The sequence below is a fragment of the Xenopus tropicalis genome, chromosome 1 (genome assembly GCF_000004195.4).
Source record: "Xenopus tropicalis strain Nigerian chromosome 1, UCB_Xtro_10.0, whole genome shotgun sequence".
NCBI classification, from domain to species: domain Eukaryota; kingdom Metazoa; phylum Chordata; class Amphibia; order Anura; family Pipidae; genus Xenopus; species Xenopus tropicalis.
In genome coordinates, this window is record NC_030677.2 from 34564459 (window position 1) to 34585633 (window position 21175).

General features: G+C 42.3%; 1 protein-coding gene across 1 annotated transcript; it reads left to right on the forward strand.

Moving 5' to 3' along the window:
- Positions 1 to 952: 952 nt before the first annotated feature.
- LOC101730260 (glutenin, low molecular weight subunit) lies at positions 953 to 7353 on the forward strand. Its single transcript, XM_031904616.1, has 11 exons — positions 953 to 1181; positions 1819 to 1852; positions 2344 to 2413; positions 3170 to 3209; positions 3307 to 3394; positions 3901 to 3963; positions 4239 to 4298; positions 4744 to 4817; positions 5704 to 5779; positions 6026 to 6529; positions 7221 to 7353. Exons 2-11 carry the CDS (start codon positions 1838 to 1840, stop codon positions 7278 to 7280), a joined length of 1050 nt encoding a protein of 349 aa, XP_031760476.1. The 5' UTR covers positions 953 to 1181; positions 1819 to 1837; the 3' UTR covers positions 7281 to 7353.
- Positions 7354 to 21175: the final 13822 nt, after the last annotated feature.

The window sequence follows — 21175 nt, forward strand, 5'->3', positions numbered from 1 at the left end:
TCACCTTGTCCTGTCAGCTCTGTATTGCACCCTTCTATCCACGAGAGGGAGAGGGCTAATGTTTGCTTTATCTATGCAGTAATGGATGTGTACAGGTAGAGAACAGAAGCAACTTGCTTGCACTCCATTCAATCAGACATTCACATTGCTAATATTTATACTTTTGTTTGAAACCAATTATGGTCGGGCCCTTATAATACTTTATTTTTGTTCCCAGTATTGACAGGCTCCTTAGAGTTTTGCCCCTCTGCCCCAGGTATATGCCCCACTCTTATGGACCAACCTAAACATGTAACTGAATTTAAAAGAATAAATACCAATATTTTCTCCTGTTACAGAATAACATTTATTAGTAAGTCTTGTGCACTTTCCCTTCAATTGCCCTGGCTGTGGGGGGCAATAAGGTAAATGACAGGGGCAATATTGAATAAAACAATGTTTATTGCTACTCCTTGCTGTTACCCTATAATATACAGGCCTGTGGCCTAGTTGCCCCCTGAGCACGTACTGCCCACATGTCACATGCCTTGGGCTCCCAGCCCCCTAACCAGTTGTTTAATTATCTCCATGCCCTGCATTAAATGTTCCCTATGTCGGGGGGGGGGGGTAATTATCAACACTGGGTCATTGCAACCAATCATATTTGTGTTTTCATAGTTCTACCTGCAGTTAGCAACAAAGCTGAGCGCTGATTGATTGCTATGGGTTACTGCCCAGGTACAATCTTGCCCAGTGTTAATAAATAAGCCCAACTGTATTTGTTCGCTTTTCACTCACTATGGACACAGGGCCTAATTTACAATTCTTTACTAGTGGAGGGGGATCAGTCTAAATGAGGGGGTCTGAAATTGTGGGGATGCCTTCCTCTGTATTTCATTGGAAATATTAAGTGCTAAATGCATTAACCCTGAAGTTGACTTGTACTTTTTATTCCCTTCTCTATACAGATTGCTACAGTGCGCGACTGGCTGTGGTTTTTTGCGGTTTCGGCGCTTTCACCAAATTTTTTTGGATTGTCATTTTTTTCTGGCTTTCCTTTAGTTCACTTTTTCCATTCTTAGTTGAACTTGAGGAAAGCCAGCAGCTACTGAGGGGCCCCTTGGGGTACTCGGCCTTGGGCCGGACCCTCTGTCCGAACCTTTTGGTTCTTTTACCATCTTCTGATAAGATCTTTTTTAAAGGTAATCTAGCAAATCCAGTTGATTCAGTTCATGATTTTTTCTAAAGGAAGTCTGCTCTAAATTTACTGGGGGGGCAATTTGTTAGGTTACTTATCTCTTTCCTGGGCTTGAGCTGTTTTTATCAAAATGGGCACCGGCCCAAGGTAGTTTTCTGTAGGCCGGGCTGCCCCGTCTTCCCACAGCTTCCCAGCATCCCCTGGGCCTTAGTCAGACTTGGGGCAAGTGCACTACAGAACTTTTCTATAGAGTTCCACATGTACCAAGTCTGGGCTGCAGGGGATGCTGGGAAGAAGCTGGGGAAATGGTGGCAGCCCACTCTGCAGAAAACTACCCTGGGGCATAAAGCTCAGGCCTTTCCCTCTGTAGCATTGAAGTTAAGAAATGCACCAACTCATGGATTCAATTTCAGCATTTTGAGAGTCATTGAGTCGCTTTCCTGAGTTGCTCCTGGGAAACAAACAGGGGGAATACTGGGAATTTAACCTGTAAGTCCTTATGCCTAATGTACTATTACAGAATAAAGGAGCAGACAAAGGGGTTTGGGAGGGTAACTGCCCCTTTCATGGCATATTAGTATATGTGAAACTCTTTGTATTGCTGTACCTAATATAATGCTCATTTGTATCTGTGCCTTTAGATTTCCATCGCTCATTAGAATGGCGTCGTTTGAGGTAATTCCTCTGTTTCTTTTGTACAAATCCTTTCTCGTCAGAGTCACTGTTTCCCTGTCACTATTCCATAGAAGCTCCCCTTAAGCAGCTCTCTGTCTGTCTGTCTGCACCTCTCCCACTTCTGTCACTGCTTCCTTTTATTCATATGGGCAGGAGCTGCCGTACCATTTACCTGTGTGCAGATATAGCAGCCAACAGGCACCCAAAGCAGCACTATGGCAGCTCCCACGTATATGTATAAAGGCTGAGCAGTCCTGTTGTGCACAGTATGCCTTCCTTAGTATAAACACCATCCTACAGTTACAGCGCTGATACTATTCTGCTAAACAATATACACATTGTCCCACAATTAGAGCTCTTCACCTGACACATCTTGCCTTACTATACACACTATTCCACAGAGTCCATCTTGCCTCACCATACACATATTCCCACAGATACAACATCATTTTTGCATTGTGTCCCTAATGCGCTTTTCCTTTCACTTACAGATGCTCTACGCCATTTTAGATGACTTCAGGGCGGACTCTGATGATTTTGAAGCCCTTGCATCCTATTATGGTAAAATCCTATATTAATCATCAGTTCCTTAAGTCGCTGTGCTTGTCAGTAGGATACAGGCTTTTCCCCAACATAGAGTCCCAGTAATCCCAGTTACCTTCAGCAGCTTTATGTGGTCTTATACTTACCTTGCCAATTGTGGGTACATAACTATGGCTGGTTGCTATGGAGGGCCATAGCAACCGCATAGTTAATGTATAAGTTGGATTATATTGTTGCTTCTTAATGCCCAGATTCTGCTTTATTGCGACTGATTTAGTCTATTATGTTGGTTTTCCTTATTTTATTGCACCTGGTTTTGTTAGGGTTTCTTTATTATTCGTATTTACTTGCCTACAAATGGCGAATTGAAAGGCAAATGCGTTCCAGAGAACTTTTGCATATACACAAATGCTCTGCGTGATTATTATCTTAGGACATGAGGGTATATTTCTGTGTATCACTTCTTTCTGCCTTTTTTGATTTTGTATACCCTAATGAAGACCCTCGACAGGTCAAAATGCTGTGGGCTTATGCATTCATTTGTTGTATTGTACTTTAGACCAATAAATTCATTCTTTTATGTTCTTTATTCGTGAGTGTGTGGCGGTGCGTCTGTGGCACTCTGGGAAACAGTGTTCCTTTAAGTCAAAATGTAACAGATAGGAAAAGTGCCAACATGGTGTTTGTAATGGGCAAAGGTGGCGTTAGTTTATTATATGTGAATTCCTCTCCCCCTTTAGCTCAGTGTTTAATACTAATGTGTTTCCCTTGCAGAACATCACTACAGGCGCCGGTACGGAAAGATTGTGGACCTGTAAGTAAAACCAAATGATCTTATTATATGTTGGGAATCATTGAGATATGGGGGAATTGCAACATTTTATTAATGCTTAATGGGATTTTTCTTTCAGAGAACACTTTCTCATAATGTACATGGTGGATCCGAGAGTTACAGATAAGAGGAACATCCCGGACTATCTGGCAATGATCCACTTTATGGTAAGGAGTTTAGATAAATTGATAAATAGGGAATAAATAGGTTTAGATTGCCAGCTCTTGTCCCAGCATATTTTATGCCTAAATCTTTGTTTCACATGATTAAAAATGGCACATGGCTTAAGATACGTAGCCACAGTGTTCATAAGGCTAATATGTGAGGGCTCAGTCTTCCTAAAGTCCCTGCGGCTACAGAAGGAGCTGGAAATGGTACGATCCATGCGAGTCCATTTGGAATAATGAAGTGGCCTATAGTGATATTGCAGCTGAATGGTAATTGCACAGTGGCGCTGCCTCATATTTCTGCCTCACAGCTGCCACTGAGATGGTATTGCTGCTGCACTTTCATTGTAAATGAGCCCCTAGGAGTCAGTCAGGGAGTCACAATTATAATGAGGAGGCAGATAAGACACTGGGATCCAGCCCTTCCTTTATAGGTCTGATTCCAAGAGGAATAGCACTGATCCATAGATTCCTTTCTCACCCTTGAACTTTCTTTTATGTTACAGGAACAACTAGAAGAGTTAGAAAGGGAATACCGCGTCCTCTGCACCGAACGGTTGCTGACTCCTGTAAGCATCATTATTATTATTATAGGAGAGGTTATTATTCACTATATGTCTCTGTAACAATAAGGAACATTATTATTCACTGTATGTTTTGCTTTCTGGGGGGGCTTCTAAATTCACCCACCTACAGTAAGTGCCATTTTCACCGGAAACAATAAAACTGTTGCAATGCAGTATGGGGTGATGCCCAGACACTGCATACAGTTTTGTTACCCACGTGGGCACAATAATGGCATTGGTACAAAGCAGCGCTTAACATTTACTCTCTTCTCCCACAGTACACACCAGAAGAGCGACTGTTACGGTGGGAGTATTTAGAGATCCTGCGACTTCAGAACGTAAGTTCCCTGATCACTTCCCCTGATGCTTTTTTGGGTATTTATTGCCATTTCTGCAGGATTCATGCAATACTTTTAGGGAACATTAACCTGGGTTTGTGCCAATATTCGCAGAAAAAGAAGTATTAGTAACCACTTCCTACATATTTGCTTTGATCAGTTTATTGCAGACAGGGTAATTGTATATGAGGTGCTTTTGGGGCATTTTGCGAGACTTACAATACCACATGTCCCTTTAGGATTTTCTATTTATCTGCTACTGACTATTAAGGAAACACACATATACCTACCAGAGACCAGGCGCTACACTCCCCCCAGGGTATCCCACCCCCTCACTGCCCTCCCTGTATAAAGGAACTATTGGCACCATCTATACAGGCATAATCATAACTGTCTCCTTTCTTTTCCCTTTGCTCCTATCCTTGTGCCTCCCCTGCACTCGCAGACCGTCAGATCTCTTCTTCTGCCCATTATTTTAAACATCTGGGAGAAGGAGAAGGAACTGCTTAAAGCTGCCAGGTATGTATTTTGCAAATTACACTTTCCGTTCCAGTTATTGACACATAAGATCAATATATTTACTTTTTTCCTTATGTGAATGTGGGTGCTTTGGCCACTTTCATAATAAAACAATTGAATCTTTAAGAAGCTGCTTTTCTAGGTGCCTACAGCCATAGCATGGATCTCAGTTATTGCTGACATGCCAATACATGCTTTTAATCTACTTATGAACATATTAAGGGAAGCCAAAAACAATTCTAGATCTGGATTATACACATACTAAGGGGGATGCACAGATGGAGCAAGATAAACTGAAGCACCTTGCATGTATAACTAGATCCCTTGCCCAATAAAATGTATGTCAGTCTATCAATTTAGTCTGACCAGCTCATCCAATATACCCAATGTCCCCCCACCTAAAAGGGGTTGTAGTTGTTTTCTAAACGGTGCCATCCCTCCTCATTGGGGTGAAGCCTATCTCAATGGCAAAGCATAAAACCTACTCAGCTCAGTAACTGCCCTATTTTTACCTTAGGGACAGCTGTGTAGCAGGATAAGCGTAAGCAAAGGAGCCCTTGCCCAATAAAATGTATGCCAGTCTATCAATTTAGTCTGACCAACTCATCCAATATACCCAATGTCCCCCCACCTAAAAGGGGTTGTAGTTGTTTTCTAAACGGTGCCATCCCTTCTCATTGGGGTGAAGCCTATCTCAATGGCAAAGCATAAAACCTACTCAGCTCAGTAACTGCCCAATTTTTACCTTAGGGACAGCTGTGTAGCAGGATAAGCGTAAGCAAAGAAAATAAGTGTAAAATATTTCTCCAGTGATAAGAGTTCCAAAACGTTGATCCAATCAATGCTTCGGAAGCAAATTACAATACTGATTTTTTTTCCACTTTAGGACCAGGGAACAACAACGACCTCCTGCTGCAGAGGACTTAATAGCCACTCAAAAAAAGCCTCCTGCTGCAGAGGAGGTAATAACATCTCAAATAGAGCCTCCTGCTGCAGAGGAGGTAATAACATCTCAGATAGAGCCTCCTGCTGCAGAGGAGGAAACAACATCTCAAATAGAGCCTCCTGCTGCAGAGGAGGAAATACCTCAAATTGAACTTCCTATTGCAGAGGAGGTAATCACATCTCAAATAGAGCCTCCTGCTGCAGAGGAGGTAATAACATCTCAAATAGAGCCTCCTGCTGCAGAGGAGGTAATAACATCTCAGATAGAGCCTCCTGCTGCAGAGGAGGAAATAACACCTCAAATAGAACCTCCTACTGCAGAGGAGGTAATCACATCTAAAATAGAGCCTCCTGCTACAGAGGAGGTAATAACATCTCAAATTGAACCTCCTACTGCAGAGGAGGAAATAACACCTCAAATTGAACCTCCTACTGCAGAGGAGGTAATCACATCTAAAATAGAGCCTCCTGCTACAGAGGAGGTAATAACATCTCAAATTGAACCTCCTACTGCAGAAGAGGTTATCACATCTAAAATAGAGCCTCCTGCTACAGAGGAGGTAATAACATCTCAAATTGAACCTCCTACTGCAGAGGAGGTCATTTCCACTGAAGAACCTCTAGGCACCGAGAAGATAATAAACATCAGAGAGCCTCAATTTGCAGAGGAGGAAATAAATGAGCAAGAGGAGCCTCCAGCTGTGGAGAGACTAACCCGGGGCAGACGGGTACGCCGCGCCATCGCTAGAAGGTTGCAGAGGATTTCGGTAATGTATCTGTGTACTGCCAATCTCTTTTCATCTGCAGATGCACCATGTTAGCCAGTGCAGCTCTGCTTCACTTAAGGGTATATTTATCATGCTGTATAAAAAGTGGAGTGAAACATTACCGGTGATGTTGCTCATAGCAGCCAATCAGATGCTTTGCTTTGGTTTTCTAACTATTGAAACTAATTGCTGATTGGTTCCCCTGGGCAACATCACCGATAATGCTTCACTCCGCTTTTTACACAGCATGATAAATATACCCCTAAATGTCATTCCATTCACTCAGGAGGCCTGCACAAATGATCAAACAATAGAAAGGCGGACATTGCAAGCATGGCAACTCCTACACCTGGCTGCCCAGTGTATTGCTGTCCTTAGCTTGAACTAGGTGGCTGACTCTGAGTAGAAATCTGGCCAATTATATAGATATCACTGCTGATTCCCTAGTAGGCCAATGAAAGGGGGGAGATATGGTAATTCTCATTGGGCTGCTGTAGTGCTGGCTTGGAAATGGATTTTCCCATTGGAAACTAGTCAGGCACTAGGTGATCAATACAGAGATTAACAGTGCCACCCCAGGTAGCTGATATGCGGTAGAACCAGACTAAACCTTTTCTATCCTCAAACAACAATGTGTCTATAATTTATTCCTATTTCAATAATTTCTAAACTATTCCTCCTTTTTTTTCAGCACTCCGCCAGAAGAATTCTCAGGGGGATCTGCTGCCATCAACCTCCCCCTGCTCCCTAATTCCCTACCCTGCACATCATTACACAAGCATCCACCCACTTGTAAGAAGGTGAAAATTGTGTGTTAATTTGTATGTGGGAAAGTGTTGTTACTTGGTATGACCACTAGGTGGCAGCAGAATTTAGTTAATGTTTATTGGGATTGTATAAGTGTAGTTCACACCCCGACCACTAGAGGCAGTGTGGGGCAGAAGGTAAAAAAAAGGGGACCACACCCAGAATTAAGGGTCTTTGTGGGAGAACACGGAAGAGGCCAGCTGAAGGAAAAGAAGAACCACCTGTAGGGTAAGGAAAGGGTAGAACAGGGCAGCTGAAAGTGGAGCAGGCACTAGGTGTCTGAGTCAGGGTTATGTAGCATGGGCCGCCTATTGCCCCAACCAGGAGAGTAGAGGGAAACAGTGTTTCCAGTGGATCATCCACAGAATAGGGACCCAAGCGGATAGGGGTAGGCTACAAGAGGGCTTGTTGAGCTTCGACTAGGAGTCTGCCAGTAAAATTCCTGGTGGAATAGCAAAGGGGCACCGCAGGGAGTGCTGGATTGCTGAGCCAGGTGGGGACAGGAGATCCCACTGAGACTGGGGACAGTGGTGAAGAGCCAAAGGTAGCTACCAGAGGTAGTCCCCAGATAGCTACCTTTGGCTCTTCACCACTGTCCCCAGTCTCAGTGGGATCTCCTGTCCCCACCTGGCTCAGCAATCCGGCACTCCCTGCGGTGCCCCTTTGCTATTCCACCAGGAATTTTACTGGCAGACTCCTAGTCGAAGCTCAACAAGCCCTCTTGTAGCCTACCCCTATCCGCTTGGGTCCCTATTCTGTGGATGATCCACTGGAAACACTGTTTCCCTCTACTCTCCTGGTTGGGGCAATAGGCGGCCCATGCTACATAACCCTGACTCAGACACCTAGTGCCTGCTCCACTTTCAGCTGCCCTGTTCTACCCTTTCCTTACCCTACAGGTGGTTCTTCTTTTCCTTCAGCTGGCCTCTTCCGTGTTCTCCCACAAAGACCCTTAATTCTGGGTGTGGTCCCCTTTTTATACCTTCTGCCCCACACTGCCTCTAGTGGTCGGGGTGTGAACTACACTTATACAATCCCAATAAACATTAACTAAATTCTGCTGCCACCTAGTGGTCATACCAAGTAACACCACTTTCCCACATACAAATTAACACACAATTTTCACCTTCTTACACACTTACCTGCTCACTGCCTACTTAACACAAACTCCCAGTCACCCCTAAAACTAAACACAACTACACAACTGCCTGCCCTCCCACCCCTCCACACAAGTGCCCAACCCACCCACCTACCAATACTTCCCCCCACACACAGACCACATATAGCCCTGATCCAGGGATCAATACCGACTGCCGTTTCTAGGAGTCAGGAAGGAATTTTTACCCTCAGTGCAAATTGGCCTAGCACAGAGGTTTTTTTGCCTTCCTCTGGACCATTGGCTATTAGGAATGCCCCACCCAAAATACATTATTTTTCAATAAATCCTGTGTCCACCAACAGGTTTCCCCATAAACATGTCTCTGTGTTTTTCTTGAATCCCTTTGTTGAGTATTGGAGGGGGGGGGGCTCCTCTGCCTCATTCTGCTTATGGTGACTGATCAATTGTGTAACTTGGTAATTAATACCACAGAGGGGCTTCTCAAATTGTGCAAACTGGGCAAAATTGGGATTAGTTGAAGAAATGAATGGGTTAATTTCTCTGCAGGGAGTTGTTGGAATGGGTTCTGCTGTGGGACTTAATTCATTTGTACCTGATGAGGCTGAAAGATGAAGGGAGCCATAGACACAGATATGAGGGTATCCTGCCTACTATATGTTTATAAAGTGCAGATTGGGGATTATAGGCAGATAGGGAGTGTTGTGTTTTCCCATAAAAGCAATCAGCGCACCAGAGCCCCTATCCTTTAGATTAGAGGAATGGAGCTTCCATTTGAAGCAGCGTAGGGGGTTCCTCATGGTGAGGGCAGTGAGGTTGGGGAATGCCCTTCCTAGAGATGTGGTAATGGCAGACTCTGTTAATGCCTATAAGAGGGGCCTGGATGAGTTGTTGAACAAGCACAGTATCCAAGGCTATTGTGATACTAATATCTACAGTTAGTATTAGTGGTTGTATATATAGTTTATGTATGTGATAGTATAGATTGGTAAGTATAGGTTGTATATGCTGGGTTTACTTGGAAGGGTTGAACTTGATGGATGGTCTTTTTTCAACCCTATGTAACTATGTAACCAAGTTCCTTTCCCATGTTATGTCTCCTCCAGTTAAAAAATACCAAAATACCCACCAGGTGTAACATAGTCTGGCATTTTCTATTGTGTTTTGCTGGTAAGTCTTTGCATTCTAGCTATCTCACTATCTAGAGGTAGGATTTAACACTCAAAAAATGATTTAATGGTATAAAGGTAAATATGTGAATTGTATGTATGTATATCTTTATTTATAAAGCGCTACTTATGTACGCAGCGCTGTACAGTAGAATTCATTAATACAGACAGGGGGTTAAAGATAATGGATAAATACAAAGTACAACAATAAATACAAAGTGCAGTTGGAATAAGAGTCAGAAACACAAGATGAAGGAGGTCCCTGCCCCGTAGAGCTTACAATCTATATGGGAGGGGTAACTAACAGACACAAATGGGCAAATGTAAGTGCTATAGGTCACAGTGGGTGACATTACAGTATAAGTGCCAGTTTCCAGATCAGGTGCTGGGTGAGTGCTCCAAAAGGTAGTCTTTAAGTTTAGTTTTAAAAAGACTGGGGGAGGATTCTCTCCGGAGGAAATCAGGGAGGGTATTCCAAATGTAAGGGGCAGCAAGGCAGAAGGGTTTAAGGCGGGAAACAGCAGTAGTAGTGGGGGGCGCAACCAAACGGTTGCTCTGCGAGGAACGAAGGAGTCGGCCAGGAACGTACGGAGACACCAGGGAAGAGATGTAGTAAGGAGCAGAGGAATAGAGGGCTTTGAAGGTTAAGAGAAGGAGTTTGTAAACTATTCTTTGTTTAACAGGAAGCCACGATAAGGCCTTTAGCAGGGGAAGGGCCTGAACTCTCCTGGATGAGAGGAGGAGAATTCTGGCAGCAGTGTTTAATATAGACTGTAGGGGGGAAAGATGGGAGTTAGGGAGGCCGGTTAGCAGCAGGTTACAGTAATGTGAATTGTCAGTAAAGCTTGATAAAAGGCCAAGTTTGGCCTAAACATTTCTGTAATGTCCTACAAAGTACAATAAAGGCATTCAGTGCCAGAATTAGGAGTAGGCGCATGCCTAGGGCACAAGAATTGGGGGGAGCTGGGCATGTACCCCTTTTGTCTCCTACCCATAGTCAGGGCCCTTGCCCCCCCAAATTCCCCCCCACCTTCATCCCCAGTAGCCTATGTGCACATGTTCATTCACTTATGTGTGCACACTGTGTGCCCGCCAATGGTGCAAAACATACATTTGAGTCATACACTCCAAAAATTGAAATGTTATTTTGTTGTGTGAGAAGAATATGTAGCATATTAGGTAAAATATCTGAGGTGGAGGAAATGCCTATGATTGAAAGGTTCAGCAAGAATATCTATATGGGGGTGTGTAAGTGAGGATTGCATAAAGTAACTACAAATATGATGAGAATTCCCAGCTAAAATGTCCCAGAAATTAGGTGTATGGAAATGGGAAAATTAAGGGAGAGAATAAATTAACACATAGAAAAAGTAGAAAAGGGAGTTGAGAGTCAAATCACATTAAACAGTTCCATACCTCCCAACTGGCCCCGATTTTTGTGGGACAGCACCTCTTTTAACAGCTCAGCCAGCAGTCCAGGATTCTTACTGAAAATTCCCTCATTTCCCTTTGATCTCCTGCATTGAACCTGCACTGAACACTAAAAAAGATACAATGTTTCCCAAACATAATGAAAATGTAGCTTTTGGCAGAGAGCCCAGAAAAGTTAACAAGCTACACCTGCACTTAGATAAAACTGTGACTAATAAGCTAAACAGGTCTCTTGGGGGAACTGAGACTTGCAGCTTAAAGTGTCATTCTACTTTTTTTTTTTTTTAGCTTAACTCTAATAACACCTAAACTAAGACCCCCAATCCCCCAGAAATGTGTTCAAACTTAAAAATAACCTGACAAATTTTGCAATATGGGAGTGGTATTTATGGGGTGTGGTTGCAAAAATGGGAGTAGTCATGAATGTTTTTCTTTTTGTCCCTCTTTGCATTTTTCAAATGTTGGGAGGTATGCAATACCCCAATAAAAACCCTAATGAATTAACATTTTGGGGTATAACAACAATGTCAACTAACTGGAGGGGCGGTGACATTGTTAGGAAAACACTGCAGGAAGAAACCGAATAGATTTATAATATGGAAACTTTCACTTTGAAGGGATTAAATATTGATATAAATTTGAGAGCATTTTTATAATGAAACAGTGAATTGCACATATATATGTAAGCACTTTATCCATTTTACACGTATGAAAGCACATTGCACTTATATATATATATAAACCAAAACAAACAGGTCGCTCCACAAAGGACTTATGTAGAACAAAAAGGTTTATTAGTAGATTATAACAAAAACTGACGTTTCGGCTGGTGTTCCAGCCTTTCTCAAAGTTACAAAACTAAATACAAAAAGTGGCGGGAAACAAAAACAATGACGTAAACGTGACATGTGAACAGACTAAATACAAATGGAGAAACAAATAAAAGTAAATCGGTCAATAAATAAATCCGGTAAAGTGAACCATGCTCAAAATATAGTGGTATATCCTGTGTATAGATCGCATTCAAAAGTGTACACTAGAGAAAAGCTATAACATATACATCCAAAAGAAATATAACAGTTCGTGTATCGCATCGCGTGGTGTGTATATAGAGGGACGCCTAATGGATTATATCACGTCATACAACCAATGTAATGTTACATTGAACCAAAGAAACATAAACAAAAATGTATTCAGAAATAAACATAATAAAATAAAAATAATACAAAAAGCACAATACCCATGCCCAGTATACATAAGTGTAACAATGTAACTAAAACAGCATATGTAAAGAAGCGATCCGATAACTGAGATATGATCATACAAATACATAAATAGATAAAACAAAAAAGAGAACAGTGCAGAAGGGGAATATTACGGGTGTCCAGGAAACAAAGGTAAGTCAACTCTCGCAGGGAACATACTGATATGTATGACCGGTTGTCTCTTATTTGGATTCAAAGTGGTAGTGGTTACCCAGCTCGGCACACAGCTCACAGGAAGCAGGTAGGTGATATGGCGCGATCCCCCGTTGTGCCATCGATGGCAGGGACCCCGAAGGTACCAAGCCCTTATTGTAAATCAGAGGCAGGAAGCACACGGTGTGCCAGAAGAGGACAAAAGCACCAGGGGGTGCCGCGCTAGTGATGAAAGACCAAAAGCGCATGTCTACCCACCGTAGTGCTGCGAATGTAAAGAGGAAAGTTCCCCTCAGTGGGAGGATGTGCACAAACTGACCAACGTCCAACCCGCATCAATCAAATTAGCCTCAATATTCCCATATTGGAAAACACAAGGAATAGCAGCGGCTGCAATAAAGAGGAGATTTAAGCGCAGAGCCCACCGCACAAGGGGCAACTACAGCTCATCCTCTTATTGCTATGGGTGCCTGCCCTAGCAACAGCAACGAGCGCAGGTAGCTACAGCTCATCATATTGTCACTTCGGGTCTTTATATATTAGTTAGCCCACAGCTTTAGTGTGGCAGAAGTGCAATAGGGTAAAGAAGTGGCTGTATAACGGGGTTATAAAGGGGCCTTAGTTGTAACGAGCTCTGGGTAAAAGATAGTTGTTCAAATGGAATGGGGACTAAAATTTATAACAAGATCAAAACGAAACCAGCGAGAGTTGGGAGCCATCACCAAAAGAAGCTGAGAACCGAATAAAGAAATAGAGCTACTAGGGTTGATTCAGTAAAGTGCGATAAGTTTTATCGCACTTTTTTTGCGTTAAAATTGATGCGAAAATTAGCGTGCGATTCACTACAGTATTACCGCGTGCATTAAGTCGCATATCTCATGTGTTAATTTTCACGCAACCGCATGCGTTAGTTTTAACGCATGCGTTAATTAGCGCCCTGAAAAGAATACTAACGCATGATTCACAAACACTTAGACGCGCAAAATATCGCATTAGGCTATGCGAAAATTAACACCTACTTGAGGCAGGCGGTAATTATAGAAAAGTACAGTTAATGAGCTTTTGGCAATAAAATATGGACTTTGCAGTGGGATTTATTCAAGTCTGTGTTGGTGTGCAAAGTATTGGCATGTATGGCTAACATGGCGTGCATTTATTCGCACGACTATTTATATGCGGCTTCAATTGATGAAATGGGATTCGCAGCGAATTTTTGGACGTGCAGCGAATTTTTCCGCGGCAAATGTTTTCATGCATTTCGCAAAACAATCCGCCGATGGTAAAATGCAGGAAAAAATTTGCCGTAGAAAAATTCGCTGCATGGCCAAAAATTGTCGTAGGCGTAAAAAAATAATAGTCGCGGGCAACAATTTTTTTGGCCGCATGACATTTTTGCCGTTTTGCGAATTTTTCGCTAAAGATAAACGGAACAGTAGCGGCTACTATTTATAAGCAGCTACTAATTATATGGTACCATTTATATGCTTCTATTTATATGCTACCATTTATATGTGGCGACAATTTATATGCGGCAACTATACGCGGGTGTATAAAATTTTTGACGCACGCTATAAATAGCGCACGTTTTAACGCACTTTAGTGAATCAGCCCTACTGTGTCTATGTAGGAGAGAAACAATGAAACAAAAAAGTTAAACATAATGTCGTTAAAAGAAACACAGTAAGAGAGAGTTTGGAGCCACTTGTACCTAAACTATAGGTCAAAGTGCTGGAACTATCACTTGTGGCTAGCTCGTTACAAATGTCCCTCTTGCACCACTTGTGGTAATCTGATGACTGGACCCAGTTTCAATCACCCACACAATGGGAAGATTATATACATCAAACACAGACTCACATGCACATCTAAATTTATTATTTATTTCATTAAATGCCCGTGTGATCTCCTATACGTGGGGAAAACAATTACTGTATATACTCGAGTATAAGCCTAGTTTTTCAGCACCCAAAATGTGCTGAAAAAGTCCCCCTTGGCTTATACTCGAGTCGGGTGCCATGGGTCCCTCCAGACTAGCACCCTCTGTCCTTTGTGTGCAAATTAGGCCACCCGCAACCAGACCCTCCAGTGCCCTGGCCTAGGCTCCCACTAGCAATACTTATTTCCCCTTACATCCCTCCGGGACTGGGTCTGCTGCCAGTTTGCCAATGTGCAATGAGCATGGGGTAGTACTCATATTGTTTTTGTTGACCCTCTTCTCCGCTTACAGAGCTAGTTTACGGTTTTTCTTTGAAATAAATATTGAAAAACATATACCCCACTGATGCCTCAATTAATGTAATTTTATTGGTATTTATTTTGATTGTTAAAACTTAGCAGTAGCTGCTGCATTTCCCACCCTAGGCTTATACTCGAGTCAGTACGTTTTTCCAGTTTTCTTAGGTAAAATTAGGTACCTCGGCTTATATTCGGGTCAGCTTATACTCGAGTATATACGGTACTACATTCCGTGACCGGATGGCGAACCATCAATCCGCAATCAGACTAGCTCTGGATAGGGGTAAAGCTGACACCCCACTGGATCTACATTTCCTTAACCATCAACATTCCCTGGCCAGCCTCCGCAGTATGGTGATTGATCATGTTCCCCCAGTGATCCGTGGGGGTAACCGGGAGAAGACCTTACTCCAACTTGAACTACGTTGGATCCACAGACTGAACACCCTGAACCCCATGGGCCTGAATGAAATGGGGTCATATTCATCATTTTATCTACCATAAAATAAGACTGCTGCTGTACACATTCTAGCATTACAGGGTGACTGTCTGACTGACATGAGATTTGTTTCAAATGATATCTGATGCGTCTAAGGTTGTATTAATATCTGCTTGATGCTACATACCCTGAGGGTGTTTATATACGCTCTTCTATCTTAGGGCTTTTCGAGCTAGCCACAAGTGATAGTTCCAGCACTTTGACCTATAGTTTAGCCATGTACAAGTGGCTGCAAACTCTCTCTTACTGTGTTTCTTTTAACGACATTATGTTTAACTTTTTTGTTTCATTGTTTCTCTCCTACATAGACACAGTAGGGCTGATTCACTAAAGTGCGTTAAAACGTGCGCTATTTATAGCGTGCATCAAAAATTTTATACGCCCGCGTATAGTTGCCGCATATAAATTGTCGCCACATATAAATGGTAGCATATAAATAGAAGCATATAAATGGTACCATATAATTAGTAGCTGCTTATAAATAGTAGCCGCTAGTGATGAGTGAATCTGTTCCGTTTATCTTTAGCGAAAAAATTTGCAAAACGGCAAAAATGTCATGCGGCCAAAAAAATTGTTGCCCGCGACTATTATTTTTTTACACCTGCGACAATTTTTGGCCGTGCTGCAAATTTTTCCACGGCAAATTTTTTCCTGTGTTTGGCCATTGGCGGATTGTTTTGCGAAACGCATGAAAACATTTGCCGCGGAAAAATTCGCTGCACGTCCAAAAATTCGCTGCAAATCCCATTTCATCAATTGTAGCCGCATATAAATAGTCGTGCGAATAAACGCACGCCATGTTAGCCATACATGCCATTACTTTCGTAAAATTACTGTATTAAAAATGCCCATTTCCCTGCAATCTGGAGGCTGCATCACTCTGGGGCCAACACAGACTTGAATAAATCCCACTGCAAAGTCCATATTGTGTTGCCAAAAGCTCATTAACTTTGCGTGTCTAAGTGTTTGTGAATCATGCGTTAGTATTCTTTTCAGCACGCTAATTAACGCATGCGTTAAAACTAACGCATGCTGTTGCGCGAAAATTACACATGAGATATGCGACTTAACGCACGCGGTAATACTGTAGTGAATCGCATGCTAATTTTCGCGTCAATTTTAACGCAAAAAAAGTGCGATAAAACTTATCGCACTTTACTGAATCAACCCTAGTAGCTCTATTTCTTTATTCGGTTCTCAGCTTCTTTTGGTGATGGCTCCCAACTCTCGCTGGTTTCGTTTTGATCTTGTTATAAATTTTAGTCCCCATTCCATATGAACAACTATCTTTTACCCAGAGCTCGTTACAACTAAGGCCCCTTTATAACCCCGTTATACAGCCACTTCTTTACCCTATTGCACTTCTGCCACACTAAAGCTGTGGGCTAACTAATATATAAAGACCCGAAGTGACAATATGATGAGCTGTAGCTACCTGCGCTCGTTGCTGTTGCTAGGGCAGGCACCCATAGCAATAAGAGGATGAGCTGTAGTTGCCCCTTGTGCGGTGGGCTCTGCGCTTAAATCTCCTCTTTATTGCAGCCGCTGCTGTTCCTTGTGTTTTCCAATATGGGAATATTGTGGCTAATTTGATTGATGTGGGTTGGACGTTGGTCAGTTTGTGCACATCCTCCCACTGAGGGGAACTTTCCTCTTTACATCCGCAGCACTACGGTGGGTAGACATGCGCTTTTGGTCTTTCATCACTAGCGCGGCACCCCCTGGTGCTTTTGTCCTCTTCTGGCACACCGTGTGCTTCTTGCCTCTGATTTACAATAAGGGCTTGGTACCTTCGGGGTCCCTGCCATCGATGGCACAACGGGGGATCGCGCCATATCACCTACCTGCTTCCTGTGAGCTGTGTGCCGAGCTGGGTAACCACTACCACTTTGAATCCAAATAAGAGACAACCGGTCATACATATCAGTATGTTCCCTGCGAGAGTTGACTTACCTTTGTTTCCTGGACACCCGTAATATTCCCCTTCTGCACTGTTCTCTTTTTTGTTTTATCTATTTATTTATTTGTATGATCATATCTCAGTTATCGGATCGCTTCTTTACATATGCTGTTTTAGTTACATTGTTACACTTATGTATACTGGGCATGGGTATTGTGCTTTTTGTATTATTTTTATTTTATTATGTTTATTTCTGAATACATTTTTGTTTATGTTTCTTTGGTTCAATGTAACATTACATTGGTTGTATGACGTGATATAATCCATTAGGCGTCCCTCTATATACACACCACGCGATGCGATACATGAACTGTTATATTTCTTTTGGATGTATATGTTATAGCTTTTCTCTAGTGTACACTTTTGAATGCGATCTATACACAGGATATACCACTATATTTTGAGCATGGTTCACTTTACCGGATTTATTTATTGACCGATTTACTTTTATTTGTTTCTCCATTTGTATTTAGTCTGTTCACATGTCACGTTTACGTCATTGTTTTTGTTTCCCGCTTTCATACGTGTAAAATGGATAAAGTGCTTACATATATATGTGCAATTCACTGTTTCATTATAAAAATGCTCTCAAATTTATATCAATATTTAATCCCTTCAAAGTGAAAGTTTCCATATTATAAATCTATTCGGTTTCTTCCTGCAGTGTTTTCCTAACAATGTCACCGCCCCTCCAGTTAGTTGACATTGTTGTTATACCCCAAAATGTTAATTCATTAGGGTTTTTATTGGGGTATTGCATACCTCCCAACATTTGAAAAATGCAAAGAGGGACAAAAAGAAAAACATTCATGACTACTCCCATTTTTGCAACCACACCCCATAAATACCACTCCCATATTGCAAAATTTGTCAGGTTATTTTTAAGTTTGAACACATTTCTGGGGGATTGGGGGTCTTAGTTTAGGTGTTATTAGAGTTAAGCTAAAAAAAAAAAAAAGTAGAATGACACTTTAAGCTGCAAGTCTCAGTTCCCCCAAGAGACCTGTTTAGCTTATTAGTCACAGTTTTATCTAAGTGCAGGTGTAGCTTGTTAACTTTTCTGGGCTCTCTGCCAAAAGCTACATTTTCATTATGTTTGGGAAACATTGTATCTTTTTTAGTGTTCAGTGCAGGTTCAATGCAGGAGATCAAAGGGAAATGAGGGAATTTTCAGTAAGAATCCTGGACTGCTGGCTGAGCTGTTAAAAGAGGTGCTGTCCCACAAAAATCGGGGCCAGTTGGGAGGTATGGAACTGTTTAATGTGATTTGACTCTCAACTCCCTTTTCTACTTTTTCTATGTGTTAATTTATTCTCTCCCTTAATTTTCCCATTTCCATACACCTAATTTCTGGGACATTTTAGCTGGGAATTCTCATCATATTTGTAGTTACTTTATGCAATCCTCACTTACACACCCCCATATAGATATTCTTGCTGAACCTTTCAATCATAGGCATTTCCTCCACCTCAGATATTTTACCTAATATGCTACATATTCTTCTCACACAACAAAATAACATTTCAATTTTTGGAGTGTATGACTCAAATGTATGTTTTGCACCATTGGCGGGCACACAGTGTGCACACATAAGTGAATGAACATGTGCACATAGGCTACTGGGGATGAAGGTGGGGGGGAATTTGGGGGGGCAAGGGCCCTGACTATGGGTAGGAGACAAAAGGGGTACATGCCCAGCTCCCCCCAATTCTTGTGCCCTAGGCATGCGCCTACTCCTAATTCTGGCACTGAATGCCTTTATTGTACTTTGTAGGACATTACAGAAATGTTTAGGCCAAACTTGGCCTTTTATCAAGCTTTACTGACAATTCACATTACTGTAACCTGCTGCTAACCGGCCTCCCTAACTCCCATCTTTCCCCCCTACAGTCTATATTAAACACTGCTGCCAGAATTCTCCTCCTCTCATCCAGGAGAGTTCAGGCCCTTCCCCTGCTAAAGGCCTTATCGTGGCTTCCTGTTAAACAAAGAATAGTTTACAAACTCCTTCTCTTAACCTTCAAAGCCCTCTATTCCTCTGCTCCTTACTACATCTCTTCCCTGGTGTCTCCGTACGTTCCTGGCCGACTCCTTCGTTCCTCGCAGAGCAACCGTTTGGTTGCGCCCCCCACTACTACTGCTGTTTCCCGCCTTAAACCCTTCTGCCTTGCTGCCCCTTACATTTGGAATACCCTCCCTGATTTCCTCCGGAGAGAATCCTCCCCCAGTCTTTTTAAAACTAAACTTAAAGACTACCTTTTGGAGCACTCACCCAGCACCTGATCTGGAAACTGGCACTTATACTGTAATGTCACCCACTGTGACCTATAGCACTTACATTTGCCCATTTGTGTCTGTTAGTTACCCCTCCCATATAGATTGTAAGCTCTACGGGGCAGGGACCTCCTTCATCTTGTGTTTCTGACTCTTATTCCAACTGCACTTTGTATTTATTGTTGTACTTTGTATTTATCCATTATCTTTAACCCCCTGTCTGTATTAATGAATTCTACTGTACAGCGCTGCGTACATAAGTAGCGCTTTATAAATAAAGATATACATACATACAATTCACATATTTACCTTTATACCATTAAATCATTTTTTGAGTGTTAAATCCTACCTCTAGATAGTGAGATAGCTAGAATGCAAAGACTTACCAGCAAAACACAATAGAAAATGCCAGACTATGTTACACCTGGTGGGTATTTTGGTATTTTTTAACTGGAGGAGACATAACATGGGAAAGGAACTTGGTTACATAGTTACATAGGGTTGAAAAAAGACCATCCATCAAGTTCAACCCTTCCAAGTAAACCCAGCATATACAACCTATACTTACCAATCTATACTATCACATACATAAACTATATATACAACCACTAATACTAACTGTAGATATTAGTATCACAATAGCCTTGGATACTGTGCTTGTTCAACAACTCATCCAGGCCCCTCTTATAGGCATTAACAGAGTCTGCCATTACCACATCTCTAGGAAGGGCATTCCCCAACCTCACTGCCCTCACCATGAGGAACCCCCTACGCTGCTTCAAATGGAAGCTCCATTCCTCTAATCTAAAGGATAGGGGCTCTGGTGCGCTGATTGCTTTTATGGGAAAACACAACACTCCCTATCTGCCTATAATCCCCAATCTGCACTTTATAAACATATAGTAGGCAGGATACCCTCATATCTGTGTCTATGGCTCCCTTCATCTTTCAGCCTCATCAGGTACAAATGAATTAAGTCCCACAGCAGAACCCATTCCAACAACTCCCTGCAGAGAAATTAACCCATTCATTTCTTCAACTAATCCCAATTTTGCCCAGTTTGCACAATTTGAGAAGCCCCTCTGTGGTATTAATTACCAAGTTACACAATTGATCAGTCACCATAAGCAGAATGAGGCAGAGGAGCCCCCCCCCCCTCCAATACTCAACAAAGGGATTCAAGAAAAACACAGAGACATGTTTATGGGGAAACCTGTTGGTGGACACAGGATTTATTGAAAAATAATGTATTTTGGGTGGGGCATTCCTAATAGCCAATGGTCCAGAGGAAGGCAAAAAACCTCTGTGCTAGGCCAATTTGCACTGAGGGTAAAAATTCCTTCCTGACTCCTAGAAACGGCAGTCGGTATTGATCCCTGGATCAGGGCTATATGTGGTCTGTGTGTGGGGGGAAGTATTGGTAGGTGGGTGGGTTGGGCACTTGTGTGGAGGGGTGGGAGGGCAGGCAGTTGTGTAGTTGTGTTTAGTTTTAGGGGTGACTGGGAGTTTGTGTTAAGTAGGCAGTGAGCAGGTAAGTGTGTAAGAAGGTGAAAATTGTGTGTTAATTTGTATGTGGGAAAGTGGTGTTACTTGGTATGACCACTAGGTGGCAGCAGAATTTAGTTAATGTTTATTGGGATTGTATAAGTGTAGTTCACACCCCGACCACTACAGGCAGTGTGGGGCAGAAGGTATAAAAAGGGGACCACACCCAGAATTAAGGGTCTTTGTGGGAG